A 26225-nucleotide genomic window follows, 5' to 3' on the forward strand; every position below is an offset into this window, starting at 1 on the left:
AAGTTAAGTCACCCAGTCTTCCTTGAACAAAATCTGTAAAGGTACACAAGTTACTCTGCTGAGAATGTATTAAACTACATGAAGTTCCTAAGGTATTCACTGCAAACACCTGTCAGCCACCAGGGAAGGGGAGAAGGAGGCATAGCATATGCCCAGCTAAATTCAGGGACATCCTGAGAAATCCATTACTGGCAAATCCAAAATTCCCTGGGGTTCTTGCCATTGTCTCTACACCTGCATGTGCTAAGGAGATAAAGCAGAACATAGTGGAACTAACAGAAAAAGCTACATAGAATGGTTGCCCCTAGCTATGGTCATCCCCTGAAATATTATATTCTTGTAAGGAACACCCACAGAATTGGAGAAGAAGGTTGACTTTTAGGATTTCTGCATGTGTTCATTGTGTTCTGCTTCCCCATTTCCCCACACCTATGATAGAGCCAAACATTGGCCCGTATTTGCATTCTTTTTATCCCTCTGAACAGTCATTGGAGTATTTTGTAAATTGCTTTGAAGATGGAAATGTCTTTACAAAGATGTAAGAAATACAGTTTTTTGATGATGATGATGATTTGAAGCCTGATCTCTGCAAAATTTAAATGTACAGCATGATCAGAATAGACATCATATATGCTGAACTATAGAATGTTGCATATTATACAGTGAAAGACGTTTGTAATTCTTAACATCAGGATTTTTCTCTGATTTCTGATTCTTTCTGTTACTTTAAGCAAAGTAGAAGTGGAAAAGGAAAGATGACTTACAGTGCTTCAGTCTTAGAATTTGTGCTGTTCTGTTTGAAGGTGCTGATCTTTCAGATTATTTCAATTATGGGTTTAATGAAGATACCTGGAAAGCTTACTGTGAAAAACAAAAGAGGATACGAATGGGACTTGAAATTTTACCAGTTACTTCAACTACCAATAAAATTATGGTAATAAATAACATTTTTGTGGCATTCCATAATACGTAAATGCTTTTTCTCCCCATAAAGCTGATATAGTGATGTGTCACTGTTTGTGCATTAGAAACCTCTTCTGTCTGGTATATTATCATTGTTGATCAGCTCATACCTTATCTTTCCCTTCCTGCCATCCAGAATCTTTCTCCATTGTTTCATTGACTATTTGTGCGGGTAGTGGCACTGCTAGGTTGTAACCATGTGTTAGTCATGATGTAGCCCATCAGTTCAAAGTTGTGTGGTATCTTAATGGGCAATGTGTTATTTAACTTAGGCCGAAGACAGTTCTATGGAAGTAACACCAGGTGCAGAGATTCAAGATGGCAGATACAATCTTTTTAAGGTGAATTTTAGTAAACTTTCCTTGGTTGCTCTCATTTTTGTTGAGTATTGCTTCCCATACCACTCCCAAGTGATAGTGGCAAGATTGAAGTGGACATAGTTATTTTTCCAAGTTCTCATCATACATCAGTGATTTTCAGTGTATCTCACGAGCTTGCTGAATTAAAAAAAATCATTTTGTCATCGCTGCTGCAAGTGTGTTAGTGGAGGCCTAGTGCAATAACAACTGCTAAGTGAAACTATACTCGCTTTATGTGGTGGTTGTATTTTGTTTTTAGCTTATATTGCATTTGTTTATGCAGGTTAAAGAATTCCCACAGAAGTGCGGGAGAAACTTTGGAGATTGTAGCATGGTATTTTACTCAACAGTCTTCTAGTTATTTTACTTTGTGTACCCCTCATCTCTGATGAGTCTGAGATGTGAAGATGTCTTTTCTTTTAAGCTCTTCTGTTGTCTTATGTAAGTTAGATGTACTCTACTTTATTTTTCCACCTGATGTTTGTCTAAAGGAGGACAAAGTGGCATAAGAAAATAGCAGTATTTTAACAGATAAGCAATCTAACTACCTCTTTTTACCTTCAGCAGACTAGAGTAAAACATTGACTTAAATTTTCCCTTTTTAAAAAGGCACTCTTCAATCATTTAGTTTATATTGAAACTTTATTAATATAAGTCTGTAGATTCAGTTGCAATACTGAAGTCATGTTATTTTGGTTGTTCAGTTATAATTTGTGGTGTTTCATTCTTGAACTTCATAAAACCAGTCCAGAACACACAGTTGCGGTTCCTCTGTTACATTCTACAGAAATGGTAATTGTGGTCAGTTTTGTTTTGTTTTTTTGGCGTCATTCTTTCTCACTCCTACATGGCTACAATGTCCACTAGTTTTCTTGTATGTCTCAGTAACGACATGCTTTATAGTAGCCTCTGTAGCTTTTCTTTCCTTCATGTTCATCGGGGTGGAGCTCAGAAAATGCAAGGACTGTGGCCTCCCATTGCAGCTAAGCATTACAAGGTCAAACTCTCTGCTGGACCTGCTTGTCTTGATAAAGGGAGAGTTAAGTGGTGTGACTTGGAGGTTTTCTCACCTGAGTCGGGGGATTGAGGTTTGAAACTAAAGGGAAGACAGCCTTTGGGCAAGAGCTAGTGATCTGTCACTGTTTAAGTAAGTATTTCATTGTCTAGATACAACAGATTGTTTGCCATGTGAATCTTGCAAGTTGCATGCCCTTTCAGACAGTAAGTAGAATATTTATCTCTAGGATGTGTGCCTGTCTTCTGTAGATGCCTAAGGACAGACACTTTTGCTTTGAAGAACATAACTCCTGTCTCTGTTAGTACAAAAATCTATCATTTAATATTAATTTTGTTTAGTTGCCCGCGATGAAACCAGAAATAAATTACTCAAGAAAAATAGCTTTTATTTAAATGCAAATTGCTCATAATTACTCCAGGCTTCATATTTGAGCTATGATTACGATTAGAAAGTTACAAAACTTAATTTTATAAATGTACTCTTTTGGTTATTGAAATAACGTTCTATGGCTGAACATTAGAACGGTCTAAAATATAAAAGGGCATACATTTGGTTAGGATGAGAAAATAGAATAGGCTTAACAGGATAATGAATAAGTTTATTTTATCATTTTGTTCACAAACATTTTTCTCTCGCCATTGAAATGATAGGTGTCGTCATAATCTTATTTCCCTTCCTTTTGTAGACCTGAAATAATTAACCAAAAATAAACCTTGTGGTTATTTATGCATTTTCCAGAATTGATTGACCAGTAGTAATCTTTAGGAATAAGTTTTCTGCACTTATTTTATTTCTGGCTAAAAGGTAGTTCATTTAAAACTATAATGTTTTCTAAAAGTGAGCTGTTGCAACATGCATATTCTGGCGGAATAGTTGAACAATTATACCAAAATCTTTTGCATTTTTAATTATCATTATAAAATTTCTAATCAAAGTATTTATTTAAAATCCAGCATGACCAGGGCAACAAAATACTGACTACAGAATTACTTTATGTGGCAATGGCTCCACAAAGATTTCTCTTTAAACTGCATATCCTATGAAATTAAAGAATCCGAGATAGTAATGATAATAAATTCCTTAAAACTGAAATTATACGAGCGTTGTACATAAATATTTAAAACAAAAAAGCAGTCCAGTAGCACTTTAAAGACTAACAAAATAACTTATTTAGCTGATGAGCTTTCGTGGGACAGGCTCGCTTCTTCAGATCATCAGCTAGTAAATTATTTTGTTAGTCTTTAAAGTGCTACTGGACTGCTTTTTTGTTTTGATAGAATATAGACTAACACGGCTACCTCTCTGTCACTATAAATGCTTAAAGGAAGATTGCTGTAGAAAACTTACAATCTAAGGCCAGTGTCTTAGTATTTCTTGTGCACAGTTGGACTATTGTGACTGTGTGGAGTTCTGCTTAAAGCATTGGTGCTGGGAAAAGGCTCTATGGTTTACCCTGTGTGAAAAGTTACAAGATCAGAGTCTATAGAAAAGACTTTTTGTTGTTATATATCTCATTCTTCATTTAAAATGTTGGGTTTTGATCTACCTTATTGGCTAATGCATGTCTCATGTAGTATACTTTAGAAAAGTCTTACTTTTTTTCCTGACTACTAATTCCACTTTTGCTACTGCTTTTCCAAAGATACTTTCTGAAAAGGTGGCATGTGTGTGCCCCCCTGGTTATCATGTCCATTCCTCTACTGAATCACTACTACTTTTGTTTCTTTCCTACTGCTCCCATATCTTCCAAACAAAAAGTTTAGAATATTTTACTTATATACTGTGCCCTGTCAGTTGAAAAAATGTGGGGGGAAAAATTGGTGTTTGTAGATATTTGTACCAGAAATATTTAATACGATAGAAATCCTACAAAATTGTTCAATACTTTACAGGCTTTTCAGTGTTTCTAGTATTTCATATTAAACTAAATGCTAGTAGCTGCATGGTTAAAGTTCATGAATTGAATATTGTTGGTATAATTTTCAACAGTGAAGTAGTTAGTTTGGCTGTAGTTACTGTTTCATTAAAAGAAGAGTGTTTTCACCTTGCTTTGCTGTGTTTTTGATGTGATGTTTTTATGTTCCCATTGGTTTAATTGCTGAGTGTGTTTGAAAGTAACTTGCATTTTTTTGTTTCAAAATCTTGTTTTGTTAAATAAGACTGTGGAAGAAGAGTAATTTAACTGTTGCTGGACAAATGCTTTGAAAAAGTTACAATTTTGATCCTTATTGATTAGTGTTGAGTTTTTTAGCTTCCTTTTTTAATGTCAGAAACAACTTCTGGTAAATAACACTTCCTTATGTGGTGAGAAATTTTATTAACTGTGCAAGAATAATTCTGAAAACTATAATTTAAGTTGTGAACTGTGATCTACCATTCCGGTGTGTATTGTTATGAAAAGTGATGGTACTATTAAACTTCTGAAGTTGAGCTAATGAGAAACATTATTTTGAAGGTACAGCAGGGCAGAACTGGAAATATGGAGAAGGAGGTGGCTGTGCAACCGACAAAAGCTGAGTTTACATCTCCTCCTCCTTTGTTCAAATCAGGAATCCCAACAAACAGGTCAGTTGTATAGTCGTAATTTCAGAATGTGTTGTACAAAGTTTTTCTTTATGAAGGTTTTGATCTAACGTAGGAATAAAAAATATTTTACTAGTTAAAAATGAGAGGAAGCATGATCATACTCTGTTTGTAACTAGCTCTGAGTGAAGCATTTCTGCCTGTGCATGCACTGTGACTCCTGTGATGTTCCTAAGAGAAGTGATAGCATGACAGACCAGGAAAAAGTGAGAGCGTTAAACATACAACTTTGAAAATTTCAGTGTTGATCTCTTATATATTTTCTATGTAGTTAATTTGGCCCCTGAAGAATAGAGTAGCTACCAAAATGTTTCTTGTTTATACTGCAGTACCAGTGCTAATATAAATATATTTTTTCAAAATAAGCAAAAAGCTAGAATAAAATAAACTAGATTAAAAACGAATCAGGGCTGCAGGCATCTAGTCCTCTCCCTGCAAAGTATCTCTTGCTTTCTTGCACTTTGCTGACACTTAGTATACTTTTCTTAAAAATGTATGAAATAACTTCATTACCATAGTATTGTTCCACACCTCTTGGCTTTAATATGTTCTGCTCTGTCCCTTCAATTCTAAGCTTTAATGTGCTTGTGATTATGAATTTGGATCACTTTGGAGTCCATGCCTCTACAGGTTGTGCCTCCGTCGTGTGGCACCCTTGGTACCTGAGTGGTTCCAAAGAAGGAGATTTGCTGGACTAGGGGAGGTGAGGCTCCCAGGTTGTTTGGAGGCGGAGGACCCACCCTGGCAAGGATCCTCTGTCAGGCTGCTAGGCTCTCTTGGCCCTGGCCTGAGTCCCTGTGGCTGCGGGGCTGCTGAGCTCCTCTGACCCCAGCTGGGGTCCCTGTGGCAGCGGGAGTCTGTGCCCCAGCTAGCTCCCCACCGTAGAATGCATGACTTCACCGGCTGAGCCAAAATCCCCATAACTTGGGGGTTTCTTGCCCCAGCTGGCTCCCCTCTGAGGGGCTGCTGGACTCCTCTGGCCCCAGCTGGGGTCCCTGCATTGGGGCTGCTGATGGGGCTCCAAACCCCAGATGGCTTCCTGCACCAGGGGTTGCTGGGCTCCCCCTGCCCTACAGGGATTCCCATAACTTCAGGGCTGCTGACAGGTCTGGCTCCCCACAGTGGGGGGTCCCTAACCCCCGCTGGGCTCCCTGACCTGGTTCCAAGTTTGGGGCTGACCTGGGGCTCCCCAGAAGAGGCTGTCAGTGGGACTCCCTGCCACCAGCAGGGCTCTACTTCGGCCCTGCACAACTGGAGCGCTCTGTCCAGCAACACCAATTGTCCTGGACGAGGGATGGTGCCAGACAAGGAAGTGTTGGACGAGAGAGTTTCAACCTGTACTTTGTTCTAGTTATCAACTGGTCCTTAGAAGCAATTTTGCTGGCACTCAAAAACTTAAAAACATTTTATCATGTCGTAGACCTTAGAGATGTTGACAGATTAAATGTGTTGTCTTCAATTTGTACTCTTTCCCAGTTCAAGGTTTTTGAAGGGGATATTTATTAGAAAGTCTATTTAACAGGCAAATAGCTCTCTGTAAAAATATCCTTCCTTGATATTCAGCTGAAATGTTTCCCTCCTGTTGCTCCAAGTAATATACCATTTTACTAAACTAAATAGTTCTGTGTGCTTGAGGCTTACACTGTTTAGGTGTCGGTAGGTTATTTTCAAACCCTTTCACTAAGTTTTTCTTATACAAGAAACAGTATAATTTTTAAACTTTCCTTATTTATATATCCGTCCAACCTGATACATTTTATTTCTTGTCTGTAAATTATCTATAATTTCTCTCTTTTGGTAGGGAAATTTCCAGTCTGAACACTGTTCCGGGTGTGATTGCTTTGGAACTGTGCAGAGTTCCATTGTTGTTCTATGATACAGATTGAGCCTTTCTCGTCCAGCACCCTTGGGACCTCACTGGTGCCAGATGAGAGAATGTGCTGGACAACGGGAGGTCAATATTTGTTAGCACGTTTACCAACACTTCCATTGCTTACTGGGCTCTTAGAAGATATTTAGGGGTAAATTACAGCTAAACAGCACAGAGCACTGAGAGCCAAGACTGATGGCTGTAAATGAACTTTATGGGATCGTGGGAACTTGGCCCATACCCATGATAAGTGGTTGTCCGGCTAACTAATATCATGCCAGATTAGAGTTTGCCGGATGAGAGAGTTCCAGATTAGAAGGGTTCAGCCTATATTGTGCAATGCAACCCCCTATTGCATTGGTATTTTAAATACTTTAGGCAGGGCTGATGAACAGCAATGAAATTAGGCTTTTCGGTACATATCCATTCAGCTTAAAATAATGTGGAAAACATTGGTAGTGTAGAGATGGGTGGCATATTCTATGTATGTGTTTTATATGAATGTGCAGTTTTAGTTTATTAAACACTGTGTGTATAGCTGTGTGTGTGGAGATTGTTTGTTATTTTGTAAGGAAAGTCCCTGTGACGTGCTGCAGCTGGAATAAAAATTTTTCGTCATGACTCTTCCTTTCCCTAGTGTTCCTCTGCCTACTTCCATTTCTCCTCACATCCTTAAGTTCCAGCTTGCAGTTTCCCGGGTCTGACTTTTCACTGGTACTAATGTCAGTAAACATTGTTAGTTTGTAAGAGAGGTTTACTCTTGATCAGTTGGAGGTGCACTCCTTCTCTTAAAGAGCTGAGTTTGCCTCCTGTATATGGCTCCCACTTCTGATATCTTTGGCAGTAGAGTTTGGAAATGAAACCTGGTTCTCTTTCATGGCAAAAGAAACAAATCCGCATTTCAGTATTTATATTTCTGTTCATTCCTTTCCCAGCAGTACGTGTTTAGAATAGGTGTTTATATTTTGTGTGTGTGTGTGTGTGTGTGTTAGTTATATATTGACTTTGCTTCCATTGTTGTAATTTCATGTACTTAAAATGGCAAAGCTGATGTTTTTAAGTGTTTGATATCAGCTGTTTCAGGATACACTGAGTTAAGTTGCCATGCCAAAAAAAAAAAGTTTCTTATAAGTGGGCAGATGAAACTTTGAAGGAAAAATATTTGTAAATTATTATAAAAGGCTTAGTTTTGGATAATTTGCATGCTTCTACTTAAAACATTTTTGGTAGAATGCAGTAGCAGTAGAAGAAATCTCACCACCACCCTGCCTGTTCCTTGTTTGAACAGGAAAGTTATGCAGACTTTTTTTATATTATGAATTAGTGGGTTAATGAAAAAAATGGGAAAAATTATGTTAGATGATATTATTCCTTAAAATAAGAGAATATTAACTAGGTCTGGATTGTTTCAGGTAGGAGGATTGCACTGCAATCCCAGTCTGATGTCACTTGTTTCAACTTCCCAGTGTAGGGTGAGGCCCCAGCAGTTGTGCTGTTTGTGGATTTGCTAATAAAGCTTATCTTATATAAGAACTCTTATTACCTTTTTAACTGTAGGTGGTATGCTGGGTGAAGGAAGTGGGAAGAATGACAGTGGAAATGGGGGGTAGGGAAAAGAAAAGTAGTTCAAAGAATAGAAAAGGTAGAGACACAATAAAAGAAAGACCTAGAAAATTTATCTCACCAGAAACAGCGCCTCTTCTCAGTCACAGACAAGCACTGCTTCCAGAAAAGCCAGTTCAGGCATCAGGAAGTGGCAGGAGCGATATGGGAGGGCCGAATCACCTGAACTAAGGTAAGAAAAAAAATAGGGCACAATCCTTATACAACATTTTAACCCCTTCCTTCCCTCCCCTTCTCCCCATTTTTTTTTTTTTAATTGGTGGGACAGTGTCCCACTTGGACAGATTTTTGGAGATCTGCATAGTGAGGGTTGCTATTTGGTTTACTGGATATAGTTTTATGCCTAGATATTGCAGCACATATTCCCCTTATTTGGGAGTCTGAGAATAGGTGGTGGTCTTATAACTTGGTATGTGTGAGACAAAAACATTGGAAAACATTTCATTTTTAAAATATTTTTTTTCCTCCATTTTTTTACTTTAGACCCTAAAGTCTTTGCTTTGACTTTGCTTCTATCCAATTGCTTATCAGATAGAAAACCCTAACACCAAAATAGCTGTTCCTCTGGTATGAATATCAGTAATACTGATCAGCCAGGATCATAGAAAGTGTTGTTCAGATGATACAAACAAAAGCTAAGAAGCAGTTTTAGCCAGGTAATACGTGTCATTTGAAAGAAAATTCACAAATATACATCATACGCATAATCCTATGTAATGAAAGAGCTCCATTTGATTTAATATCTGTAGTGACAGCTCATCTATTTATAGCTCAGTTCTTAGGTTTACAGTAGAAGCTTTATTATCTGGCACCCCTGGGAATGGGGTTTCCTGGATAATCAAAAGTGCCAATTATTGGAGTGGGGCCACTGAACGTGGCCGAGCAACTGGACCTTCCTGCAGTTGCTGGCCCCAAATGAGCAGCCAACTCTGCAGTCGCTGGCCCTGGCCTCGCACCTGAACTCACTCTGTTGGCCCAGTGGCTGCCAGCCCTAGCAGGGCAGCCAACAGCCAGCCCTGCTCTGGCAGCCCCAGCAGATGCCGGCCAACAGAGCATGCTGATTATCCAGGTGCCAGATAACATGGTTTTTACTGTAGTTTGAAACTGTAGTACAGTTCTGCCCCGTAGTACAAATATTAAGATAATTATGAAAATGGTTAAAGCTTATTTAATAATCTAATATGTAATTCTCTAATAACTAGAGGGCTATGGAAATCATTTAGTAGATGTCTAAATAACCCAATATTTATTCCGAATTTTTAGCAGCTTAACACAGACAGATAATTACAGGATGAGTCTTTTGTTCTCTCCCTTTCACTGGTCTGGCTGCACTGTTGTTTCTTTGCGGTCTCTGTGGGAGAACACCACTCAGAGATGTCAGGCCTCTGACCTTTACCAGTACCATGGAGGAATTCCATAGCTTGCCCGCTATCATACGAGGACCTGATTGCAATTCCTTGGTTTTCAAACATAACGTGCAGTAGGTCCTACTGGAGTATAACTACACAAAGGGTGTGTCTACACTAGAAAGTTTTGTGGACAGAAGGGCCTGTCAGTTTTGTGGACAGAAGGGGGCCTGTCAGATTGTTAGATTAGTGGATACAAAATAAGTGGCCTTTAATACATTTTCCCTTGCCTAAGATTAATGTGTCTGCAGCTCAGATGAGCCTGTCTTATTTCCCATCTCTGAGTTGGGAGAACCAGCTTACACTGCACATAGCCTTTTTTTCCCCTTGTTTCTGAGTGTAAACTTTTGTCAGCTTCTCTCTTTCCCTCCTCCCTCTTCTTACCCTCCCCCTGACAGCACCCAAAACCAACTGGCCCCAAAAACTTCTTCAGTTCTTGCCATCGGCACCTTTTTAACTGGTCACAATCTTTTGATCTCAGTGATGGAAAGTGAAATGTTCTTATCTGAATAGAGCCAGCTAGGTAACTGCTCCCTCAGTTGACAGGCACAGTGCACTTGGCTGCTTTGAAAGCATGTATTGGCCGTTAAATGCCTGTGGTGGTTGTTTTATGTTTCTTGCTCAGTACTGTAGCAGCTGCTTTACAAGCTCATTTAATTTAGCTTTCTTCAGTCAGGCACCAATACAAAGTTGAATAGGGAAACTCTTTTACACATCGTATTAATAAAACATTTTCCAATTTTTCTGCATTTCATATATTTTTCCAATTTGTCACACAGTTCGTCTTCATGTAGACTTACAACAAATATAAAACAATATGTTCCAGGGGTTCCTTCACTAATAGGTAGATTGTGAACATATTGAACATCTAAGTATATTTCAGACTAGCTAAACAGACAGATCACAGACGTTTTACGTCTTAGTAGGCTGTTTTGTTTTCTCAGATCATAGTGGAACAATTATGAAAATGTTTCAGTGTAGGTGTGAACATAACATTGAAGGGCAACATTTCTTGCATCTATATTATAAATGTTAGAGCAACATATAGCGTAACTAACTCTCCATAACTTTTTTGGTGGTACTCTTGTATAGTTTATCTCTGGTCTACTTGGTTAATCTTATTATTTTATGTTTCTAATGGATATTTCCATTATTGTGGGGAGTGACTTGGTACCTTGATGGTCATGTTTTTAGTTCTCTGTGAGTCAGAGAAAAATTACACTAAGTACCATAGACCATTAATCTGTGGTGATTCATAATTTAATTGGTAAATAGCTCAAATTTGCTGAATTAGCATTGCAAGATCAAACGGTAAAATATTGACTAGTTAGATTATACCAAACTTCTATGTCTATTCAGTAAACGTACAGAGTTGAGTCTGGATTACTTTGTTACATTTCTTTGCTTACTTGTGCCAACAATTAACAGCAAATAAAACTGTCTCAACAAATCCCCTGTTCTCTGGTCCCCATAAGTAGATAGTGTAACAGAACGTGCAAATAGAATGGGATAAGAAGAGACAGAAGCATTATTTTATTAGTTAATGCTTTCTAAAACACTTTGAAGATGTAGAGGAAAATATAAATGTACAGTTAGTACTGAGTAGCCAAGTAAATAATTGGTATCTTTCAGAGTTCATGAGTTTGTACATTTGGAAAAAGTTGAGTTTCTGTTAAAACACATATAGTTGTTCATAGTATAATTTCTGGTGAAGTTAGAAGCAGTTTATAACAGCTGTGAGTTTCTTAATAGAGCTGAATTTGTATTTTTTTCCTTCCTTTTTATTTATAAAATCTAAACAAATTCTGCATACCATATAAGAGGCACTCTTTAAACTAGATTTCTTTGGAGAAAAGTGATAGTGTGATTTGAATAATTTAAGTAACTATTCTTTGCTTAGAATGGAACCATTCACAATTTATTGCTGGAACATAATTCTTTTTGAATAATTGTTCATATAGATGATACTTCTGGTGAGCATGTGCCCCATATCTGCGGGAAGCTTCTTGGCAGGCAGTATCCTTTGCGGCAGTGCCTGTACCCTAAGTGACTTTGGGACGTAAAGGATGGAGCAACCACAACTGTCCCTCAATTCCTTCTTACTACACATGATAGCAAGATGGAATCACTGTTCATTCTTACAGTGTGGTCTTGTGAGGCTAGTTAGTAGTAGTTGATTTAGTTTTATTTATACCCACTGGCCAAAGGCCCCCCGGGAATTTTTTTTAATATAAATCTTAATTGTGTTTTATCCCCCTTTCAGCCTCCAACCACCACCATCCCCGGCCATCAGGCTTTAAACCCCTCACAGCTCCAGACTACCCCTCACCTACCTCACACAAGCTCTGCTGCTGGGCCACTGCCATTTCATCTTTGCAGCTGTCCCCAGCCCTCCTGCTTTCTTCTGCCACCTGCAGTGCAGGCAGTTCCCTGCCCTGCCAGCTGAAATGGGACTCAATTTAATTCGTTTAATGGCTGGACCTTCCTGTCAGCCATTAAACCATAAAATTGAGTTCCATTTCAGTGAAGCGGTCCAGGGACTGGGAGCCAGAAGAGGAGTCAGGTGGCAGCATCTGAAGCTGCAAATGACTCCTTAAAGAGCCACGCGCATCTCAGAGCTGCCCAGCTGGCGACCCTTACAAAATCTAATGGCAACCCATGGGGTTGGGAATCCCTGACTTAGAAATGTGAGATTTTTATGAGGATCTCAAAGAGCATTATAAAGGCTGAATCTCTGAAATCATTATTAAGTATTTAGGGGATACAAGTAAGATATTTAAACTGTGCTTAAAGTGTGGCAATCTTTGTGGTGACATGGGGAAACTATTTACTGGCACCGAGAAATATCATGTGTTAGGTTAGAACTGGAAGTGAAGCCAAGTGAAATTGCAGGAGGAATTAGGTAGTCAGGGGGATGCAGTACTGGAGCTAGAATTTGCTTAGGATACTAAGATTTAATGCCCTCAGCTCTCATCAAAATGCCACAGATTCTTTAATGAGCACATCTTTTTTTTTTCTGTCACATTGCGTTTTAAAAAAGGTTTTCGTTTTTTTAAAATTTGGTGTACATTACCTTTGTGCTGATATTTAGTTTGCTTAGAAAATTCAGTCAGTGGCAATTTCTATCACAAGAAGGACGATGGTTGTGGTGGGTGAGAGGTGTCTTCAAGGATGATTATGGTGGTTGTGAGAGTTATCTTTAAGGATCTCTGAGTACACTCATCCCTCGTTAAACAAGTACTTTACTTACCAGTACTCACTAAACGAGGGACACGCACATTTGTCTTTGTTCACTAGATGAATGACCTCTCCCCCGTGAGTACAAACCTTACCCCTCTCCCCTCGGCTCCAACCCGCCAAACCTGAACCCCCCGTCGGCCCACCAGACCCAACCCGCCACAGCCTGATCGCCTCCACCAGCCTGCAGACCCAACCTGCTGCAGCCTTAACCCCACCCACCTGCCCCAGGGACCCACCACAGCCTTAATGCCCCCCTGGCTGCCCCATGGACCCAACCTGCCACCAGGTTTTAACCCTCCCTCCCACTCATAGCCCCAAACTGCCTCCAGCTTTTAACCCTCTACACCCCCCTGCCCTCCCCCCCCAGGTTCACTTACCTTTCATAGAATCATAGGGCTGGAAGGAACCTCAGGAGGTCATCTAGTCCAGTTCCCTGCTTCAAGCAGGATCAATCCCCACTAAGTCATCCCAGGTAGGACCTTGTCAAGCTGGGACTTAAAAAACCTTGAGGGATGTAGAATCCACCATCTCTTTAGGCAACACATTCCAGTGCTTCACCACCCTCCTGGTGCAGTATTTTTTGCTAATATCTAACCTACACCTCTCCCTCTTTAACTTCAGACCATTACTCCTTATTCTGCCACCTGTCACGACTGAGAACTGTTTCTCTCCATCCTCTTTAGCGCTCCCCTTCAGTAAGTTGAAGGCTGCTATTAAATCACCCCTCAGTCTTCTCTTCTGCGAACTAAATAAGCCCAAATCAATCAGTCTCTCCTCATAGGTCATGTGCTCCAGCCCCTTAATCTTTTTCGTTGCCCTCTGCCGAGCCTGCACCAGCACATCCACATCCTTTCTATACTGTCGGGGGGGGGGTCCCAAACCAGGACATAATACTACAGATGTGGCCTCACTAATAGAGGGGGAACAATAACTTCTCTAGATCTGCTTGAAATGCTCCTCCTAATGCAGCCCAATATGCCATTGGCTTTTTTGGCTACAAGGGCACATTGTTTACTCATATCCAGCCTTTCATCTACCATAATCTCTAGGTCCCTCTCTGCTGTACTGTTGCTTAGCAAGTCGGTCCCCAACCTATAACAGTACTTGAGATCCTTCCGTGCCAAGTTCAGGATTCTACTGTTCTCCTTGTTGAACCACATCAGATTTCTTTTGGCCCAATCCTCCAATTTATCCAGGTCACTCTGGATCTTATCTGTACTCTCCAGCATATCTACCTCTCCCCATAGCTTGGTGTCATCCACAAACTTGCTGAGGTTGCAATCTGCTCCCCTATCTAGGTCATTAATTAAGATGTTGAACACCACTGACCCCAGAACCAAGCCTTGAGGGCGCTCCACTGGAAACCGACCGCCATCCAGATATTGAACCGTTGACCACTACCCCGTTGGGCCCAACCGTCAAACCAACTTTCTATCCCTCTTATAGTCCAAGGATCCAATCCATACTTCCTCAACTTATGGGCAAGAATGTTGTGAGAGACTGTATCAAAAGCTTTACTGAAGTTAAGGTATATCACATCCACTGACTTCCCCATGTCCACAGAGCCTGTTACCTCATCATAGAAGCTAATCAGATTGGTCAGGCAGGACTTGCCCCTGGTGAATCCATGTTGGCTACTTTTGATCACTTTCCCCTCTTCCAAGTGCTCCAAAATGGATTCTTTGAGGAACACCTCCATTATTTTCCCAGGGATTGATGTACGGCTGCCCAGTAAATAGTTCCCTAGATTGTCCTCGTTTCCTCTTTTAAAGATGGGCACTACATTTGCCTTTTTCCAGTCATCTGTGAGCCTTCAAAGATAATGGCCAAAGGTTCAGCAATGACATCTGCCAGTTCCCTCGATACCTTTGGGTGCGTTAAATCCGGACCCATGGATTTGCATACATCTGATTTTTCTAGATAGCTCAGAACTTGTTCCTTCCCCACAGATGGCTGCCCTCCACCTTCCCATACTGCATTGTCTAGGATCGTCGTGTGGGAGTTGACTTTGTCCGTGAAGACAGGCAAAAAAAGCATTGAGTACTTCAGCTTTTCTAACATCATGTGTCACTAGATTACCTCTCTTATCCAGTAACGGCCCCACACCTTCTCTGATAACCTGTTTATTGTTGACATGCATGTAGAAATCCTTCTTGTTACTCTTCACATCCCTTGCCAGCTGCCGTTCCAATTGTGTTTTTGCTTTTCTGTTTACTCCCCGGCGTTCTCCAGCAATATGCTTATACTCCTCCTTAGTCAACTGTCCACATTTCCATTTCTTATATGCATCCTTTTTGCATTTAAGCTGACAAAGGATTCCCTGTTAAGCCCAGCTGGTTGCCTACAATGTTTTCATTTCTTACTATGCGGCGAGATGGTTTGTTCCTGTGCCTTCAGTAAGACTTCTTTAAATACTGCCAGTTCTCTTGAACTCTTTTCGCCTTCATCTTCGTTTCCCAAGGGATCCTGCTCTTCAGCTCTCTCGGGGAGTCGAAGTCTGCTCTTTTGAAATCAAGGGTCTATATGTTACTGCTCACCTTTCTTCCTTTTGTCCAGATCCTGAAACCTACGATCTCATGGTTGCTGCAGCCCAGGTTTCCACCTGCTTCTATTTCTCCTACTAGCTCTTCGCTGTTTGTGAGCAGCAGGTCAAATTGTACACGGCCCCAGTTGGTTCCTTCAGCACTTGTATCAAGAAGTTATCCCCAGCATTCTCCAAAAACTTCCTGGATTGTTTGTGTTCTGCTGTCTTGGTCTCCCAACAAATGTCTGGATGATAAGTCTCCCATGAGAACCAGGGCCTGTGATTTGGAAGCTTCACTTAGCTGTCTGAAGAAATCCTCATCTATCTCATCTCCCTGATCTGCTGGTCTATAACAGACACGAACTACATCATCACCTCTGTTACTTCCGCCTCTAAGCTTAACCCAAAAGACACTCAACTAGATTTTCTCCCTCCTTTTCCTGGAGCTCTAAGCAGTCATACTGCTCCCTCACATAGTGCACGGCTCCTCCTCCTTTTTCCCCATCTGTCTTTCCTAAACAGTTTATAACCTTCCATGACCGTGCTCCAGTTATGCAAATCATCCCACCAAGTCTCTGTTATTCCAACCACCTTATACTTCTTTGACTGCGCCAGGGCCTCTAATTCTTCCTGTTTGTTCCCTAGGCTGCTGGTATTTGTGTACAAGCACCTTAGAGAAGTGGCTGATTGGCCCACTTTCTTCTCTGCACCCAGGAAACCTACTTCGATTGTTCCCTCCTCCTTCCCCACTTACTTCTGGGCTTGTATCACTGTCCCCTCGACGAACCCAGTTTAAAGCCCTCCTCACTAGGTTTGCAAGCCTGCCAGCAAAGATGCTCATTCCTCTCTTTGTTAGGTGGATCCCATCTCTTCTCAGCAATCCCTGTTCATGAAAGAGAATCCCATGGTCAAAGAAAGCAAATCCTTCCCTGCTACACCATCTACGCAACCACACATTTACATCTGTGATTTGACGATCTCTTCCCGGACCGCTTCCTTCCACAGGGAGGATAGACAAGAACACCACCTGTGCTCCTGTGACTTAGCAGCCCCTTTACTATACTCAAAGCAAACCCCAGGAGACTTCCTTCATTGATCTTCCTTCCTAGGGTTGCCTAATCCACTGTGATCTCGTCAAAGTTGCTCTTAGCTGTATCATTGGTTCCTACATGGAGAAGTAGGAAGGGGTAATAGTCTACAGGTTTAATGATTTTTTACAGAGACTCTGTAATATCCTGGATTCTAGCTCCTGGCAAGCAGGAAACTTGCCATGGCTCTAGGTCCAGATGGCAGATGGATGCCTCTGTCCCTCTTAGGAGGGAGTCTCTGACTACTGCACCCGTCTTTTCTCTTAGGGGAGGTGGTCATAGAATCCCCATCCTTAGGACTGCGCACCCCATGCCTTAGGAACCATGGGGATGCCTTCAGATCCAATCCCTGTGAGGTATTAGCCCCAGTTATCTCCGCTGTATCACCTGTGGAGAGAGGCTGAAAGCAGTTACTTAACTCCACTGGAATTGGAGAGACCTGAGCTGGTTTCCTCTTCCTCCATGCTTCCAGTTCTCCTCCATGTTTTCAGCAGCCTGCTGTTCCTGCAGTATTATATGTTGCCTTCTATCCAGAAAGTCTTCACCCTCTTTGATGGACCTGAGGGTTGATATTTGCACCTGAAGTCCTTCAACCTTCTCTTCTTTCAAAAGCAGCGCCATGTGCTGCCACTCCTTCGCTGAATTAGGAGCACTTTTACATGTATTTTAATGGGAATTTAGTGTCCTTACAAGTTTTTGCCTATGAACAGAAAGTTGGGAACCAATTGTGCTCGTCTAGCGAGGGATGAGTGTACATGTAGAGTAAAATTTCTGAACCCGCTGGTGGTTCTTGAGGAGGTGACTAGGTTGTATCTTTCAGACTGAAGTGGGTAGAGGAGGCAGACTCCCTTGGACATGAGGACCCAAAAGGAGCAAATTAAGCTGATGGTAGGAAAAATGCTGTTCCTGTTCTCTCCAACTATGCTTTCTCTGGAAACTGCACTCCATTCCACAGCTCTGTCTTCAGTTCAGCTCTGGGTTCAATGCCACACAATCAGTGCAACATAATCCAATCGCAGTGCTGTCGGATCTGATTATTGGAGAGGCAAGGGAAGGAGAAATACTTACACCAGTCCTTCTACCACTTGCACTCAAAATCAGTAATGGCTTTATGCTCTGTATCAGTCCTTTGAATCATAAGTGTTTTGACATTTGGCCAATAAGCTACAGATGGATTTTGGATTCTCAGTGAAAACAGCACTGAGAAGCACTCTTCTGGTCTCTGCCAAAAACAAAAATTATTGTCTGGAGATAGGCTTGAGTTGAACTTTATCCTGCTATTAATTACTTTATTAATAAAGGCAAACCACAGAGGGAAGTAAGTGTTTGCCTCTACTTTGTTTTTAGAGCAGCTAGGGAAAGGCACCTCCCTATAGACCCCATATCTCCATTGTCGGACACTGAGGTACTGTAGGATAAGTGGCTTAGTCTAAGACGTCTGCCTGAAACTCGGAAGCTAATCTTTCCAAAAACAGAATACAGGACTCATGGTTTCTGATACCCTCTTCCGTTTGATGTTATCCACTAAATGGTATGTTGTTGTGTCTAGATGTTGCAGAAGCCTAAGGATAATGGGTGATTTAATGTAATATGTGCTGCAATATCTATAATATGCACAATAAAGCCAGCTAACAATTTTTATCAGTGCCTCATTATTTACCTTGTTCTCTCCATTGTCCATGGACCAATACGGGTATAGCTTCAGCGGTCTTGAGTCTAAATTTCCTGTTTTCATAGTTCCTGTAACACTTTTATTGCATTGGATAATTTTTGTAGAATTTCTCTTAGAATACTCTTTTCTTTTTGCATGGTAGTTTTTAACTGCCATATTGCCAATCTCTTTTACCAGAAACAGAAACATATGCCAGTTCACTGAGTGAGATGTGGGTGAAGTGTGGAAACATTCACATTTTATTCTTGAGAAGGCTATACTGGTCCATTTCTTAATTCTAAAGAAAGATGAGGTTGGAAGCACTTGTCTTCATTTACCCAGAGATTGCTCCAGAGATCAGTCTCCTGGGGTTCGCTTTGAGTATAGTAAAGGACCTGCTAAGTCAGCTGCTGATGGTGCCCCCATTGGCCACAGTAATCCACCCGTTGCGAGGAGTAAGGGAAGTTGATGGGAGAGTTTCTTCTGTCGACCTCCTGTAGTGGGGGTCGCATGGGCATTCAACCTAAGATATGTTGACTCCACTTATGCTGTTCTTATAGCTGGAGTTGCGTATCTTAGGTCGACTTCCTCCAGTAGTGTAGACCTAGCCTAAGATACGGTAAAATGAATGTGTTTTTAGCACCTAGGATGCTGCAGAAACTTTATGTAGCTTGTGAATTGCTTTTGTACAGCTATGGGTGCTTATGGTCTTTAATTCATTCATATATTGTTTGCCATGGCTGTTCGTTAATTAACTTTTCTAAATTTTGAAGAAGTCACGAGTAGTACTTTTTGGTTATTTCATTTTGTCCTGTGTTACAGGAGATTGTCTGGTACAATAGATGTGATTGGACAGACCATCACTATCAGCAGAGTTGAAGGAAGGCGGCGTGCCAATGAAAATAGCAACATACAGGTTTTGTATTGCCAATTCATACAAATTCAGTATTTCTAAACTATATGGGTAAACAATAGTAATATGTTTCATAGTAATGTAAGCAACCATTTTAATTTGGTATGTTGCATTGAATCCCAAGAATCTTTTTTTCTCTGTCAAATCCAAATTAGTGTAGCTCAAAAGAGAAAAAAATTAATATACTTTTTATTACAAAGAAGCAGTGGTCTACTTTCTTTGCTTGCTTACACTGCAGACTGCTACATTGACTTAATCAAGCCTGTTTGGTAGTGTACATGCGTGTCTGGAAACATACACACATTTTAAATGTAAATGTTCATTTTAAAGCAAAGGAAGGTGTTATAGTCATCTGCCATCTGTGGCCTGCCCTTCCCCCAAATGAGACACTGATGTTAAAAATTAGTGAGGGGAATTTTCTTAATATGCAGTTTAAGAAAAAAAACAAACAACTGATATAAAGGCATAAATGGCTTATAGCAAAGAGACATTTTAATAAAATTCTGTGTCACTGTTCCATTAGCTCTCACTATGTAATAAGACACTTCAGTGTTTATGGACCCCAATTAAATTAAATTGGTTTTTGAAGATAAGGGTTTTTAGTCCAATTGGTTTTTGAAGACAAGGGTTTTTAGTCCAATTTGTTCCTCATAGCCTCACTTTATGTCAGAATGAAGGGTGTTCTAGCCGTATTTGTGTGCTTTCACAATTTTCTTGTAATGCTTTTTGATCTTAAGTTGTTGATATATAGTGTGAACCCCAACTCCATGTTCTTGGTTTGTTTTTAATATTTAGTTTGGTTCATAGAAAACTTTTCTTGCAAATGTATATTCCTTACATAGATATTGAGGAAGGCACTGTGTATATGTATGTTCTTTCCCTTGAAGTAACTAGAGAGAGAAGACAACAGTATTTTACAACCTATCCGTACATAACTGTAGCTGTGCATTTCATGTCTTACAGGTTCTTTCAGAAAGATCCAGTGCTGATGTAGACAGTTTTACCAAGCCACCTCCATTTTTCCCTCCAGGAGCTCCTCCCACCCATCTGCCACCACCACCTTTCCTGCCACCCCCTCCAACTGTCAGTACTGCTCCTCCTCTCATTCCCCCACCAGGTAAATACGGTATGTTTTGTAGCATTATTGAAATAGGAATGTGATAGTTGAAATGCTTGTTTTTTAAAAAATGTGGTAGATCCTAAATTGCTTATATTTGAAACAGAGATTTTTCAGAGCATTCCTGCCTGAATGCTCCCTCCACATTTAGAATTAAACTGGAAGGCCGAGCTCAAAATCTGGTTTTGTATCTTTAGTACTTATAAACTGCCAACACTGATACTATGGAAATAGCTAAAATAGGGAGATTTTCAAAGTTTGAATCTTCCACCCTTGCAAGGGCTCTTTTCAACCTGATGCTTTTCTTACAAATACTTAGCTGTTGCTAATATTGAAGACTTATGATTTAAAGAGAAGCTATGGATGGCAAAGGACTGGAGGAGAGACTACTGAAAGTGTAGTGTGGCCTTGTGAGGAAGTTTTTAATCAGATGAGTGAGAGCTCATTAAGATTGGAAAGGTATGTTATTCACGGGGAGAGACTGATTCAACGTGGAGCCAGAGAACCATGCACCTTTTTTCTTAGCTTCCCCATTGCTCTTTACCTTCGCCACTCTCCCCACTGTTGAGCACTTTTCTTTCCTTTTGTTGGTCGTGCAGAGATACCACTCAGCCATTCCCTTGATTAATTGTTTCCCCTGCTGTCCCTGCTCTTCTAGACTTCTCCCTTCTAATCTTCTCAGCACATGAACTGAATGGGGCTACCTGTTGTAGAGGCAGCACATCCCCTTTTTTTGGCTGTTCTGTGGTCTGGGTTGTTCTGTTGGGAGAGGAGTCAAAATTCTCTGCAGCTGCTGCTGTGACATTTAGAATTGTCAGCTCCCATTTACTGGAGAATCTTTCTCAATGACCCGCATCTAGGAAATAGTGCAACTCAAGGCAGATAAAGGAAACTCTCTCTCTCTCTCTCTCTCTCTGTTGTTACTGTTCTGGAGCCTTTATAAAAGTTACGTTATTGTTTAAAAAATTAAACATTAAAGTGAACTTTTCATTAAATTTAATTAATATAACTCATTGGAAAGAATTTGAAAATAATTATAGTGGAAGGGATCAGAGTTGCAAACTGTAAAAATTAGGCTGATCTCTCCTTTTTCCACTACTCACTGAGATGATATGTATGTGTGTTGTCATGATTTTATAAAACTTTTCACATGTTGAGAATAGGCATTTAATGAAATATACACATGTGTTGCTGATCTGTCAGACAGGTTTGGCTTCAGTCTTGCATTTTACAGATAGGTTTATGATATGCACTTGTTCAGAAAGTCTCCTTCAACATCCTTCCATGTTTTGAGCAATCTGAAAATAACTGTAAGACCTCTGGCTTTGGCTCCTTTAGTCCTATGCTTTAATTGTGCTGCTGCCAGCTCTTTATCTTCAAAGCTGTTACTAAAATAGAATCTGCTATCCCTCCTAGGCTCAGTGGAAAAAATTCACTGTTGTTACCTAATATTAAATGGGACTACTTCCCAGAAAATTTAACTACTCTAAATATAAAACATCCTCCAGAAGCCCCTTTGAAAAAGGATCCTACTTTGAAGTTCTGTCTCTTGTACTGTGTTCACTTATTCTCTTGTGATGCAAATGCCTTTTGAGAAAAAGGTCCTAACATTGTTCAGAAAACAAGCAGGAAGACTGTGAAATACTACTAATAGAAAAGTCACTCTTAATTGGCTGTAGTAGAAAGTGGTTTTTTTTTTATTTGCTAGTATAAGTAAAATTTGAGGAAATACGTGTAGGTGCTATTGTGACCATTTTAAAAAGTGTTGCCTTTTTCTTTTTAATACTGCATTTAAAAAGATGTCGTGTATATTTTACAATTTTACAGAAGATAGCTATACATTGTTATATTCTCATTCAGGCATGCTACATAATTTTGTGGGTGTTTATGAATCCTAGTGACAGCACATTGTGGCCCTGCTTCCCTTTGGTGGAAGCTGTAACATTTTGTGAAAATTGTACACACTTGTAATGGGTGCGGTGGCTAAATTCTGTGTCTCAAAATAAGGTGCTGAAAGTATATGAAATCAACTTTTCAGACTACTCTTCAGGTCAGGTTCAGCTTTGTAAGGAATGAATCTGCTTCAGTGCTGTCCTCTCCCAAAAGAAATCATTGGCTGTTTTGTCCTAAGAATATCTTGTCAAACTTTGTGTTCATTACAGATGAGGGACTAGTGTCCCCCTCATGCTAATGACCCGATTCTCCTGATATTATATTGTGCCTTTTTTTGACACTTACACTGTTGAAGGAAGGTAGAATGTAATTTTGTATAGGTCTTTTCACTTGGTATGTTCTAAGGAAGAAATGCTGTGTGAACACCAAATAGATTCATTCCATTATTTAAAGTGACCTAACAAATAATCCTTGCCCTTGGCCATTCTTTTTCCTAATGTAAAAGACTTGAGGTAAATATGATGATTTTATAAGACCTGTTAGCCCAATTTACTATTTGTTATCTTTTCAACTCTGGATATTAATTTCAATATTAATACTTTTTTAGTAATATAAAAATTAGCAATACTAGATCTAATTTTGAATTTTGTACACACATCTCTGGAGAGTGCGTATTTTAAAATTAAAGCCTTAGTTTGACCTGAGCTAAGGTATCGTCTACTGTATGTTTTAGAGAGTTTGTCTGTCTGAGCAAGAATTCCTCCTAAACAGTAAGAACTAGGACAACCAAATTTGGTATACAGCTTTCTCATATCATAGGTTAAAGCAATCAAAGGGTTTGATTTTGCCAAAAAAATGGAATGTGCTTGGAATGGGAATGGTGCTCATAAAACCAAATAAAAAAGAGACCTAATCACCAAATCAAGTATAGTCCTCAAAATTGACATAATAGAGGGAATGTTGAAAGAGAAATCTTGAAATCAAGATGAGCCAGAAAATTTGGATGAATCTAGGATAGGGTTGTTTCTCAGTAAACATTACAGAAAAAAGAAAAAGAAAAAGCTGAGAAATTTGAAGTACAGCTCTACTTTGGCACAGCTAAATTAATGCTTAAGGTTTGAAAACTAGAAAATGTTTTTGGAACCTAATTCACTATAACTTTTGTTGTTTAAAAAAATGGTAAGAGTTTATATGGATGAAGAAAGAAATACACTTAATTTAAAAAAAATTACTAAAAATAGCAAATGGACAAATTTTAACAATCACTTTTTAAAGAAATCTTAAGTGAAAACTAACTTCATAAGCATAACACTTTTGGAAAAATACAATCATTTAAATAACGATTTCCTTTTATTACCCTCTGCCCCCACAACACCCCCTCCCCCCCAAAAAAAAAGTTGAGGTAAGGACTAAGCAGTTCCAGGTAAATCATCTAGTGCGTTATGTAATTTTTCTCGAAATTGTACAAAAATTGTTCATTGATTATTTTCATAATTAAATAAAATGTTGTAGCATTACCTACAGTGGGAAAAAACTTATTTTATCCTTTGAATGTTTAGTACAGTAGTGACAAATAATGTATAAGAAGCCAACATTTATACAATGTGAAGTTTTCAATATCAACTATGTAAGTCAGAATTCTAAAAAACTAGTAGTATAGTAAAATCTCTGAGCAGTTGTATTTTCAGTATATTTAATGATGAATATTGATAAAGCACAATGTGTTAAGTCTTCAAGAAAATAGTAATGGAAAATATCGATGTGTGCGAATTAAGTTAATGCAGTAAACTCTTTCATATCCGGCAGCCCCAGGACCAGAATGTTGCTGGATTTTCACATATGCCAGATAACAACATTCAGGTTCCCCCTCTTTGCTCCCCCTGCAGTGACTTCCACTCAACTGCTGTCACCTTACCTTGTTGGTCAGGATGGCAGGAGCCACTTGCACAGCTCGCGGTTTGGCGGGTGCCGGGTGTGGAGCTGCTTTGGGCAGCGCTCCATGCTGGGTGGGAAGGCGGAGGAGCTGACTGCTCATAAACTCATCATATAGGCTGCCAGAGTAAGAAGGGGAGGCAGCATCAATGGCTGGAGCAGGATGGAATGCTAGTTAATTGAGAAGTCTGGCTATTTAAATACTGGTTCAAACAGAATTTACTGTATTGCCCACTTGCACTTCATTTGATATATTTTCTGAATCTCTTGGTGCTTGAGCTCTCAAACATGACATTAATGCTAGCTTGTTTTCCTGTCAGATTCCTAAACTATTAGTAAGGGTCGGTGTAGAAAACCTGACAGTTAGAATGTAGAACAGACAGCACATTTTACAAGGTCTAGTTGCATTAACTGATCTTGATGGTTTTTATCTCTAGATATAATGGATTTTTCTGGAATTGCCAGGTTTTTTTAATCCCCCTAGCCGAGAAGTCAAGGAGTTTTGTTTGAGTTTAGAAGTTCTCTTACCTCCAGCTCCAAAGCCACCAAGTTTTTGGATCTTGCCATCTCCCAATTGCTATTTCAAGAGGAAAATTAGCTTTTACATTTCTTGTTTTTGAACAAGTTATTTCACAATATAAACAATTTAATTGCCTTAAAATTAAGGTTATTGAAATGCATTATTGGTCAATTCAATCATTAAAAAGCAAGCACATCAAGCATCAGTTAATGTATCTTTTATCCTGTACTCTTTCTCATTTTGTATACTTAAACACACTGCTATCATGCATAAGTCATTGGGAAATTTGGTAAGAGTACAGAATGTGACTGACACAGATGTACTTCCATTTTATGCCACAATATGCTCAGACCCCACTGTTTCACAATATAAGCACTTTCAGTTCTAGAATAGAACCACACACAACACATATTCTAGTTTCTGTCAGTCTCGCCCAAATCAAAACCTTTATGCTGATCTCTGCAATGTGAAGATACCTTACCTATAGAAGCATAGTATAAAAATTTTTGGTACATGTTGAACATTTGTAGTCTGGCATGCTCTTGTCCAGCAACGTCCATATCTAGCATGAGCTTAGTTAGCTGGACGATCACTTATCATGAGTGTGGCCAAGTTTCCCACAGTCCCATGAGGTTTGTTTACAGCCACCAGTCCTTGGCTTCAGAGTTCTGTGGTGTTGTTTAGCTGAAATTTATCCCTAAATGTCTTTTAAGAGCCCAGTAATCAGTGAAAGTGTTGGTAATGCTGCTAGACAACATTGGCCTCATGGCAAATTCTCTCATTCGGCACCAGTCAGGTCTGGAGGATGCCAGATTAGAGAGGTTCAACCTGTACATGGAAAGTAGGGGGATGGAGTCAGTAAATGTGATTGGGTCTGAGCTTTGTTCAGTGTGCATATTAAAAGTCCTCAAACAGCTGATGAAAGCCCCCTTCCATTCATTCTTTCTGATTAACATGAGGTAGAGAATTGAGTCTTGTCAAGCTCTACAGATGCTAACTTCATTAGTGGAAGCACTGTTGTCCATAATGACCCTTACATTGCTGTTAAATATGCCAAACTGCCCATGTGACCTCTTTTGAACTCTCATTGTTGCTATTGATGTGAATGCCTTTTTAAAACACATTGTGGCCCAATAACGTTACTTTGAGGTTTTACCTTTTGATTTTTATGACTCTTACAATTTTAAATCTTCAGTGTTAATGCTGTGTGTTGACGGGTTGTATTAAATTTCACCCACACACAAAACAAAAGGAACGGACAAACTTGCCAGCAAATAAATAATTTCTGAATGCAGTTACTGAAATATGTCCAAATGAAACATGGTTCAAATGATCCCCATTTTCTTTAGATTTTTATATTTTAAAAATGTCCATTACAGTGTTCTTGGAAACATACATACGAGATTCTTGTGAAAAATAAGTTAGCAGATGCTTTCATATTGGAGCTGAACTTTTCAAGCAGATATGATTTGATAATTCAGAGGACTTTCTGTAAATACTAACAAATTGTCATTAAACAGAAAAT

At 39.6% G+C, this 26225-nt stretch overlaps 1 protein-coding gene across 14 annotated transcripts in view; it reads left to right on the top strand.

The window, feature by feature from the left end:
• The window catches only part of FIP1L1 (factor interacting with PAPOLA and CPSF1), a 59145-nt gene that overhangs the window by 14561 nt on the left and 18359 nt on the right, over positions 1 to 26225 (top strand). For 4 of the 14 annotated variants that reach the window (XM_074992775.1, XM_074992772.1, XM_074992771.1 and 1 more), the window contains exons 7-12: positions 804 to 934; positions 1236 to 1304; positions 4796 to 4905; positions 8481 to 8588; positions 19148 to 19241; positions 20202 to 20364. In XM_074992775.1, the coding sequence (XP_074848876.1) occupies positions 804 to 934; positions 1236 to 1304; positions 4796 to 4905; positions 8481 to 8588; positions 19148 to 19241; positions 20202 to 20364 (675 nt within the window). The remainder of the gene's footprint in view (positions 1 to 803; positions 935 to 1235; positions 1305 to 4795; positions 4906 to 8480; positions 8589 to 19147; positions 19242 to 20201; positions 20365 to 26225) is intronic. The other 10 variants (XM_074992786.1, XM_074992773.1, XM_074992778.1 and 7 more) reach the window with 7 other exon arrangements.

Source organism: Carettochelys insculpta, chromosome 4 (assembly GCF_033958435.1).
Source record: "Carettochelys insculpta isolate YL-2023 chromosome 4, ASM3395843v1, whole genome shotgun sequence".
NCBI lineage: Eukaryota > Metazoa > Chordata > Testudines > Carettochelyidae > Carettochelys > Carettochelys insculpta.